This window comes from Merops nubicus, unplaced genomic scaffold, assembly GCF_000691845.1.
Source record: "Merops nubicus isolate BGI_N331 unplaced genomic scaffold, ASM69184v1 scaffold1158, whole genome shotgun sequence".
NCBI classification, from domain to species: Eukaryota; Metazoa; Chordata; class Aves; order Coraciiformes; family Meropidae; genus Merops; species Merops nubicus.
The window spans coordinates 25,494-36,533 of NW_008626105.1; the positions used below are offsets into that span (position 1 = coordinate 25,494).

The following is an 11,040-nucleotide window of genomic DNA, read 5'->3' on the forward strand; positions in this document are numbered from 1 at the left end:
AACAAAGTGCACGTAACAGCCAAATAAACTACTGGATGACCCATGAACTAAAGGTATGCAAGGAGTTCTCTCAGGCAGTTTAGGCTTGTCAGAAATTACAGTAATAGGTTAATGTGTGATTATCTCTTTTGTTTTGCAACTACCTGAAGTTATTTCATATCACTTTAGGCAATTTCAGTCGGTTACAGACTAACAGCATGATATACCCCATTAGTGTTTTTACAGTTCATCACAATTTGGACAGACATTTTAAGTCATTTACCTGGCCAGTTGTGCAAAGCTGCATGGAGGATGGGATTCTCAGTCCTCACACTGGCACATGATTATTTTATCCTAGCTATCTGTAAATGTTACTGATTAAAAATCAGCCAAAACTTTTTAATTCAGAAATCTTAACTGGTATTACTTTAAGTACACACAAAATGTGAAAAGTTCTACACGGACAAAAATACATAATTTTGTGAATTGAAGAAGTGACAGCAACTCCTCTTCAATGTGTAACAACTCCTCTCATACTCACTATATATGCATACTGGCTGCAAATTTAAAAAAAAATAAATACATAAGGCTTTTTAGGATTTCAGATCTCTACTTTTGAACAGATGAAGTTGCAGGTACCAAATTAAGGTTCATAATAAAATTTTGATCACAAATTCTTGTAGTATTATGGCACTAATTACTAAACAACCTTTTGGCCAAGTGACAGGACTCCTTTAGTTACATTACTCTGATTAAACCCTGTATCACAAACATCTTATAGTGACACATCCTACTGTTTATCTTGGATTTGTCCTTCAGACATGAGCACAGGGAAACGAGGTAAGTTCTGAAGTGCAGCCAGAAGCCCACAAGTAACAAACCTGAAATCCAGTTCTCAGTTTGCAGCACATGGAAAATGCATGTAACTTACAATTCCTATCCTAGGGAATACTCACCATTCTGCTGCATTTGGTATCCTGGCTGAGGAGGATGAGTGGGAGGTGGTGGTCCATGGAGGCCACTCATGGGAGGTCCAGGGTGTGGCCCTGGCATAGCTGATAGAGGTGGTGGTGAGGATACATGATTAGGCTGGGATGTTGGTGGACCAGCAACTGTCTGCCCAGGCAGTGGTGGGCCTGGCATGGTAGGTGCCCTTGGGGCACCTGTGGTAGGAGGGTAAGAGGAAGGTCCAAGCCCTGTAGAAGAGGGAGGTGGGGCAAAACCAGGGACTTGAGCTGGCAGGCGCTGAGTTGATATCGGTTGACCAGGAAACGGAGGCTGTGCCAAAGGAAGACCCTGAGACACAGTGGTGGGAGGGGGTCCTTGGCTTGCAGTGTAAGGTGTGTAGAGACCAGATCCTGTTGCACTAAAGCTTCCTGAGACTGGGGGAACCGATGTTGGGGGACCTGATAAGATGAAAAGAAGATATAACAATTTTATTTTTGTCTATCCTCAGGAAAATTAAGATGCAAACAAAACTCATTTGCTCTAGATCATCTAAGTTGGTCTGTGATTTTCTCATCTTCAGATGGATGTGACAGTACTAAGAGAGACAAACATTAAGTGAACACCCTCCTAAATTGATCAGAGAGCTAAAACTCCTCCAATGAATCTGACACTTGATAGTTCTGTCATTGTCCTCTCTCCCAGTCTTAGCTTCTTATTTACGTAATGCATTTTAGCATTCAGGGCCACAAGAAAGGGACAAAGATGGGGTATGTAAAACAAGAACGACCACAAGTCTGTCTACTGATTTCCTGAACTGAAGTAAATAAGTAAAGTTTTGAGCTTTGTGGTTTTGACAGCATGCAACTAGCACCCTCTGTATGTACCACTGTAATATCTCCAAGGATATTTTTAGACACGTTGCCAAAAGGCTGGAGAAATGTGCATCCCCTACTCCTACTTTTCCTGTGAAGTCTGTGCTAGAGTATGAGACACTTGTCAAAGAGTACCTTACCAAGCAGAGATCAGCTTACACATACTAAAGGCAAATCTCTAGTCTTCAATTAAAAAAAAGTCCTGTAATCTACAGCAGTGGGACTGTAGATCTAATAACATAGCACAAAATACGTAAATTCAGCTTATACTGTTTAAGTTTCTTTTTCTAGAAAAACCATTCACAGAATCATTCAGAATAGTTTCAACCCTCTTTTGATTTACTGAGCCCTTTTTCCTTTTCTTTTTTTTTTTACTGGGCTGCTGCCTAAGAATGGCAAGGCACGTAGACCCTCTAACAGCTTATTTAGGGATAGGTTGGTTTTCTGTTTCACACCAAGATTCATCTGGTTGAGGAGAAATATTGTTACTCTCTGTTGTTATTTGTGTCCTGTAGTACTTCCTCCACTGTCCCCTACAAAAAACTCAGTTCTGTTTTCCCCAACGATGACCTCATTAGTGAAGGAAATTACTGTTTACTATGGCAGATAGCAACACCCAGAGAATTCCCATCACCATATGGTCATGAATCACTGACAAGAGCAAATCTTTTATGAAATTACTGTTATAAATGAAAAGCAATAGTGTATTTCTGTAGCCAGGAAACCTCACCATAGCCCAGTCCAGCTGGGGGAGGAGCAGAAGCTGTAGTACTGCCAATTGTCATCCCTGCCATGTGATTGCTGAGCTGCTGTACACTGGCTGGGGGGGGACCATATTGCTGGAAGGTGGGTGTTGGGCTGACAGGCGTGGGTGCTGAACCTGGCAGAAATGGCTGCGACGCAGGTGGCCTGAGGAGGAAGATGAGAAACTTCACTGGATTCCCCATTACAGAAGCAGTTACAATTCTCCGTGTCTTTTAAAATTGTTCTGCCACACAAACACTACTCAAGTCTCAGTTATTTACATGAGGCACTGTAGCTTACTTTCAGCAAAATAATTATAGATCCTGCATGGATCTGAAGCCCCTTCATTAAAAATAAATCTGTTAGTTCTTAAAATACAAATGGTATCTTTATAGTATTTTTTGTTAATTCCATTTCAGTTGCAACAGGTCAGAAATACTGCCACATGGTCTAGAGAGTAACAGTAAGGTCTGCACAGCTATTAAGAATGCTCTGTTGCTCAAAGGATTTGGACTCTCCAGGAGATAGTGCTGAGCTTTATCCGGTAAGAAAGAAAACCCAACAACCTTCCCCCATCACCAGTAATCAGAAAGAAGTAGTGAGGACTGCTGCTACTTTCACCACAGAAGTAATGGTAAAATCTTCCTGGAGAAGGTGCTCAAGAACTTAAAATGAGGATAACTCAAGGATCCATAACTGACAGAAAGGGACCCAGAACCAATACAAAGGTACTACTCAGTAATGACAGACAGCAACATGCTCCAGACAGAGATCAATTCACACTGCCAAGGAATCAGTGGATGCAGTTGTTTAAAAACAAGACACATTATGGGAATCAGAAAATTCTTTATAGGAAAATTACTATCCCAAAGAAAGTCATTGGAGAAGTAGTTTTGATCAGTCATTGACATCTTCTCATATCCTTCCAGAAGTCTTTCATCCCCAGAGATTTTTATTGTCTAACAAATATCCCTATGGCAAAATGTTGTTCCAAAACAACAAGGAAGCAATAAAGAAACACCATAGGAAAACCAAATTATTTAGTTTGGATTATTTAGTTTAGATTCTAGAAGGTTTAGTGCTAGCATAGGTCTACCAAGGCAGGCCTTTGCTATGACTTGCTCTCCTTGTACATACCTCTGCATTGAGGCTGCTGAGGCTGGAATCCCATTCTGCACATCTCCATGTCCAAATTGACTGTATGCCAGGTGTCCAGAAGGGAGAGATGCTCCAGAGGCAGGAGGAGGAGCTCCTGATGTTGGAGGGGCTCTTAATGAACCTACAGACATAAAGGTAAAAGTTAAAAACAAACAAACAAACCAACCAACCTCCACATCACATATTACAGAAACAAGGGTTTAAACCAACTACCCTGAGAATTCCAGAAAATAGAAAAAAAAAAGTGCAGAAACATTTCAGCAGTGGCCAGATTGATGTATCAACGCTCCATGAGCAACAAATAATTTGCACAGCAATATTAGAAATAGCAAAACTGAAAGCATACATTTGTAGCCAATGTCACTAATCACCATCTCCACACCGACCAAGTAGAAAATATGTACTGTGGAGGGTCTTCAAAAGACAATTTCATCTTTTGATGAAGAAAAAAAGTGTTATCTTCTCAGTAAGGTATTCAATTCTCCCCTCTCCAAGTCCAATTATTTTAATCCAGACCAAGGAAACTATTCAAATGAAACCTAATGTTTGTTACAGATCAGTTTTCCCTACTTGAAAGGTAAGCAGGTTATGTGGGTAGATTCAGTTTTCAAAAATTACACCCAACTAACTGCTTTTGTATATAAACATAATGGGGGCCACCACAGACTGCTCTTCCAAACCTCTCAAGTTTGGAAGCTAACAGGACCACTTTCTCATCTTTCAGATTGAGCTGGTTCAGTCACAGCCCAAACATATTTGCCTCAGAAACAAATCTTCACTTTCCACAGCCTGCACAGTGCTGTATACAATACCAGCAGACCACCTTGCAGCATCTACTTCCAAAAAAGGGAATATAAGCTTCTACTTTAACTTGTTAAAAGTGCTGATAATCAGAACAATTGTATAATGATGCCTGCTAAACACAAGGGAACTATTTCATGTATGGGGTGTGGCTGAACTGCTCCATGAGGCCAGGGCAGCACACACAGAATGTTGGGTGTCTCTGACAGTGACCAGAGTGACAAGTTACAAGGGACTCTGGAAACTTCTTGTGAGGAACCAGTATGAAATAGGAAATAAGAGAAGCCATTTCTCAACTCTGCTGTGTAATTTATACATCAAATAATGAGGTTTCAAGACATATAGTTTTACCTTATCTGCCATGTGCAATTCTTAGTAAGCTTGTAGATGCAAATTTAAGGAGGGAATTAACTAGGCCTTGTATGAAGAATCAGTCATTTCTTAGGACTTTTTTATTATTAAACCTCCTCCTGTTCTTAATTTTGAGACTTAGGACTTAAAAGTACCTAGTATACCTTCATCTCATTAAATCTTGCCTTTTCTAAACTCTTGTTACAGCACTTTTGTCTTGCTACTCCTCTGGCTAAGCATTTCCCCATCTCTAACTATTTTTATCTTGTGTGGTATTTCTGTTTCGGAATGACTTTTGTGATACCTTTCCAGCTGATTTCATACACTTTCATCTGTTTTGGAATCTCCTTCCTTTCATAGTACATGTAAAGTGTTTGGCATTGTTATCTTTTGTCTTTGAAAGCATATTTTATCCAATTCCTGAAGGGATGCTACACTTTTTTTTTTTTTACATTATGTTAACTTTTCCTTCTCAGCTTGAACAGGCATACAATTTGACAAATACATGCTTACTTAAAAAAAGGCTTCTGAAGTCTTCTTTTTCTAGTTCTTGTCACAAATGTACTTTTGTAACTGTTACCAGACTGCTCAAATAGCCAGTGAAAAAAAAAACATTTGGATACGTATGAATATCAGGCGGTTTATAAGCTTAATGTTCATTATTGCTGAGGAATCTTGAATTTCCCCATCAACAGCTCTGAGATATTGTTCTTATTCATCACAGACCTCAAAATGGAGGTAGATTTCACCAAAATGGGAAATTCCTGTGGTTTTACTCAAATGCCCAAGACTATACAGTCTCGGCTCAGTTTTGACTCTGTTCTTCTAAACAAATTAGCACTGCTGCAAATAACACTTCAAAGATACTATTAGTTGGAAAGAAGGAAAAATATAATGTGATTTCCTTGCAGTGTTTCTAATTCTTACATCTTGATTGCTAGCTTTGCAGAAGTGCTTCTTCTTCAAGCCTCAGCTTTTGGAATTACAGTTATTACTAATATGCATTTGGCTCCTATGCTGCAACCAAGGAAGCTAAAAACTTCTTTTTCCTCCTCAATGAAAGCACAAGTTACAAAAATCTCCTGACTTCCAATAACAACCCCCTAATGCTTGGGAAGATCTTTCATTTCTTCATTGCAGTGCTATCGTTTCAAACCTCACATTTTAGTTCTCTCTCAAGTGGGAGACTACACTCCTTTAAGCTAAGGATTCTCTCTGACAGAACCCAAACAGGCCAATTCAGGTTTTGAAATTAGTCTTCAGAAAACATCAGTCACAAGTGAGGTTTCATCTATGAATCTGCAGGCATAAGGGATTTCTACAAGGCCTATTTCTACATATCTTATTTATGTTTTTGGATTGCTGCCTACAAACAGATTGGAAAGTGTTCCACCCACCTCTTCCTGAATACCCAAGTACCCACACCTTTGAGATAAATATCCATATTAAATGGGAACTTGGCACAAAGTGGCACAGCACAAACACTCCGACAGAAAGGACACCATTTACCTATGAAATTAGGTGCAAGAGAAGAAGTGTCAGAGTTGAGAGATACAGGAGAGCCCTTCGAAGGGAACCCCAAGGAAGGAAAGTACCCTGGAAAGACAGAATACACCAGTGAGTCAAGCCTGAGAGAAAGCACCAAGAGACAGTGTTTCCAATGCTGAGGACAGTCAGCAGTGCAGAAAACACCATATAGGGAAAAAAAAAATCCATGTCACATTTACCACATTATTCCCTAGGCTATACTTCCTCCTCACTGTTCTACCACACATAACATACCACCAACATAGTTCAAATATTAACATTCATACAAGTGTTAATACTACCGTAAACTGAGCCTGCCTAAAACTACCCAAGGGCAGCCTAATTATTACTGATATTCAGATAATTGCATTTGCACTTTCAACTGCATGATCTCATCAGAAAGAAACTGATAGACTGACTGAAAGACAGTCAATATTCTCACAGCAAGAAGCAGCTATTTTCAGCTAGCAGCAGAGTCGATACTCCAGTTTTGGTCTCTGCCTCACTGAACTAAGTCAAATTTCTTCCCATTCCTTCCATGGAACAGGGAGCACTATTTAGTCAATGACTACACTGAGTAGCCAAAGAGAGTGCTCCAAGGCTGAGCCCTGCCTCTCTCTTCCCAGGAAGCAGGGTTTTCCTCCTCTGTGCAGTGCTGATTTTTATTACGTTTACAGGAATTTAAACCCTTGGTGAAATTAGTTCAAAGCTCACAGATTAGAAGTGCTGTCAGAAGAGATTTGAGAGGAGGGGAGGAAGAAGATTAAAGAAGGAAAAGGAAGATGGAGCAACTGAATAACCCATTCTTCAGCACACCACACTAACTCTTCTACTCCACTACCCTTCTAACTCCAGACAAAAAAAAACCAAGAGGGTAATTATTTAGCTTCCAAATTTCAGTCTCCCTCTTCTGTTAGTTTCTAGAGAGCTATAGACACTTTGATTGTTCTACCCTTCTCACCGAGTCTGGTTTCAAATTCAAGAAATTGCAGAAAATTCAAGATGTACTTGGGGGAAAAATAATATCAAGACCATCAGCATGATTAGCACTTTCCTTTTGAAACTGAAATTAAAACAAACACTTCAGAGCTGAAATCTGTGTTGCCCTTATGTCAGCAGAACTGAATTAATTCACATGATTTTGAAAGCCAGAAATAGTTCTACTCAAAACAACAGTATTTTCTCCTCTACAACTCAGATGTTAAATTAATTACTATTAATCTCCCAAAGTAATTCAGGTACTTGGAAACAAAAATTCCTCAAGTTCTTTAACAGTTTTAAGTTAGCTTTTTGCTTGAAAACAGGGGGAAAAAAAAAAAAAAAGTTGACCTACTCTTTTTTTTTTAAACAAAAAAACACCAACAAGTGGTACAATCCTGCAGAACCAAGGAAAATGTGGAACACACTAGCTTGCCACACGTCCACAAACTTTCTATTGATTTTAAAGGCATTAGAGAAAATAGCTCCAAATATGCTTTCAGCCTGAATCCATATGTTTTAAACTGTCAGGATGGGGTGCAGATCTTTCCACATAATAACATAAGGCAGTCTCAGTTATAGGTCTGTCACAGAACCTAACTGCTGCCCCCCAACGTAACCTCCTCAGGAAGACTGTCCTAGTCAGGTGCTTCTGTACTGCAGGGGTGGGGACATAGGAGGAAAAAGCAGGCTGTGGTTTTCAACACATCAATTTTATAAGCTATTAAAAGAAGAGTAAGCCCTACTAAAATAGACAAATGACAGAACAGTAACCTCAGAATGTACAAGAAAAATGTGATTTTCAACATTGTGAATGCTACATACAGGAGAAAAGATAGTTGCTAACACAAAAGAAAGACTAACAATAGGAAGTATACAGGAAAAAAACCTCCATGCACCAAACAATTCACAGGTTATGAATGATTAAGGTTTGACTGAGAAGTACCTTGTGGAGGGACTGGCTGTTGATATCCTGGCATCGGACCATTATAGGCTCCATATTGCGATGGAGCAGCCCCTGGCAATGGCTGTCCTCCGTAGGCAGGCTGCTGGTATCCCTGATATCCAGGCTGAGGTTGCCCATAAGGAGGCCCTGTGTGAGCTTGCTGGTTTACACTCATTGTATTCACATCCCCAAACTAATCTCACCTGCAAAAAGCGGGGGGAGAAATCACTTTTAGCAAACACAAAACCGAACTGGCCCACCTTCCTACTCCTTTCTTAGGAATAAAAGTTCCTGAGATGAAGGGGAAGGTAAAACATTAATGGTAATTTACTCTTGCACAACAATTTTTTTAAAGTAAGATAAATGCTTTACAAGAGCTAGTTAGAAGACAAAATTTTTTTAAAACTGTTTTCTAATCAGCTTATTCACTGCTTCATCCTGGTTACACTTATGATCATCTTCTTAGGAAAAAATACCTAATTTCCCATTGCATAGCAGATGATTATCCAGCTTCCTGAGACACCTTACGCACTACTTCCACCTCACAGAACATCAGACCAGCAGAGGAGATATATCATTACACAGATGAGAGATTCCTCAACATAACTTCAATAACACTAAACAAGTTCAGCCTTCACCACTATGTGAGTCTATTTCATCATCTTTCCTTGCTACAAGAAACACATACTCCACCATCTATAACTTGAAGTGTTTGACAGAACCCAGAAGAAGACAAACAAAGGGGTTTTTTTTTTGCCTTTTTTGTTTTTAAACAATGATTTAAAGTCCTTGGTATGTACATGGATTTCAGAAAACTTAGATATTCCACAAGCAGCACGTTCACCTAAGAAAGATGTTCAAAATGGAAAAGTGTCACAAAGATGTGACTAAAGGAGTTATAGGAAAGTGTAAGACCTGAAACAGAGCAGAGACAGGAGAGAGGTTTCTTAGCAAAATAATGCAAGAAGTCTTACTTAACAGATTCCAAATTCCTCTAACTGTATGAAGAAAGGAGTTCTAGGAAAGTGTAAGACCTGAAACAGAACATCAGAGACAGGAGAGATGTTTCTTAGCAAAATAATGCAAGAAGTCTTACTTAACAGATTCCAAATTCCTCTAACTGTATGAAGAGATGACTAACTTTTCTATGAAAAGAAAAACAGAAACAGCATTTGCAGACCCCAAACCAAGCAGGCAATTCTTGCAACACCATGGCACCACGCAGGCAAACAAGCCAGAGAGCCCTTGAGTTGTAAAGGGCCAAGGAGAGGACTTCAAGGGCAGGAGATTCCCTTGTGGTCTATTTATCAAGGATGTTTTGCATCCCCTGTACTCCTTTGGACACTCCATATGTCACTGTTACCCTCTTCAGCTAAGACTACCTACACAGACACTGTAAAGAATTGTGTATTTAGAGAAACTTTTTTTTTTTACTGAAAAACTCCAGTTTATATAAAAATGCAAAGTTAAGGTAAAGCAGGTAACTAACGTTGCCCTCATATTTTGTTCCAAACCCTATAGTGAACTTGTGCATTAAAGACACACAGTAAATCTTACTACAGATGAGACAAAAAGATGCAAGTCACTAGGCAGAGGAGGCAAATCCCATTGAGGAATCTGCAGCTCAGCTCAAGTGGATAACAAACACTCGAGCTACTTCACAAATATATTGGTGAGAGTATGCCAACCAATGCTAAAGTTGGTTCTACACATCACCAAAAAAATTATGTCAAAGAATTATTTCAGCAATTGACACCACAGCTGTACAGCAAAGGTATTAAAATAACTACAGCTTCTGTAGTTATTTTAATATTATTAAGTTATTATTAAGAACCATCCACATAAAAAGAAATTCTTTCAGATCCATATATAAAAAAAATACATCTATCACAACAGAGCAATCTATTTTTTACAGAAGAAAGCTAGCATAATACATACTATATTTACCTCCTATAGTTAGTAAACATGACATGTCAATACTAAGAATGCTACTGCTTCCTCTGAAACTAAATATTAATATGAAAGGAAATAAAGTTGTATATTTTTATTCTTCAAGCTGTATAGAGGTAATGACAGAAGTTTTGTTTAGAAAAAAGCTTGTCTTAAATATTTAAAGGTAATTTGCTCTTGAAAGTAACATATTATTCATTTGCAACACCTTACAACAGTGTGACAGACTCTTTGATCAGCCTGCAGTGTTTTTAAACATGACTACATATGACAACATCACAGCAAGAGAGTAATTTCTAAATTTTCTGGTTTCTCACATCACCTTTGACCTAGTTCTGCAGAACAGTCTAACCTGAGCACCCATGAGGCCAGGAAATCCGGACTTTTGGACCTTCCCACATTCCCCTGAAGGTTAACCTCTTCCTCTTCAGGTAGGCAACCAGTGTCACCACATTGCAATCACAAAGCTACCCCCAGCCACCTCCAGCTCAGTACAAGCAGTAAAGCAGGAGAGTTCCTCCTGCAAAGGTGGGGGGGCTAAGGGAAGGGACAACACTGTGAGAAGAACACTGCTCTACCCACACATCTTGCAACATCCAGGCAGGGCTTTCTGCCAAGGCAAGAGGCCTGCTCTCTCTTCTTTCTGCCCCTGACTATTGTCTATTGGACTGTGCATGAGGAACTTGGCTTCTAGTCACTGCTCCTACAAACAGGTTCTTCCGCCAGGAAGAGCTGCAGGCAAAGCAGCAGAATCCTGGCAGGATCCCTCCTGAGCTATAACCATTA

General features: G+C 39.5%; 1 protein-coding gene across 1 annotated transcript in view; it reads right to left on the bottom strand.

The window, feature by feature from the left end:
* The window catches only part of SEC24C (SEC24 family member C), a 31,233-nt gene extending 22,754 nt beyond the window's left edge, over positions 1–8,479 (bottom strand). Inside the window, exons 1-5 of the mRNA XM_008945870.1 lie at positions 8,295–8,479; positions 3,681–3,812; positions 2,530–2,708; positions 1,275–1,385; positions 936–1,214 (exon numbers count right to left, since the gene is read on the bottom strand). Coding sequence (XP_008944118.1) covers positions 936–1,214; positions 1,275–1,385; positions 2,530–2,708; positions 3,681–3,812; positions 8,295–8,479 — 886 coding nt within the window. The remainder of the gene's footprint in view (positions 1–935; positions 1,215–1,274; positions 1,386–2,529; positions 2,709–3,680; positions 3,813–8,294) is intronic.
* Between the last annotated feature and the right edge of the window lie 2,561 nt (positions 8,480–11,040).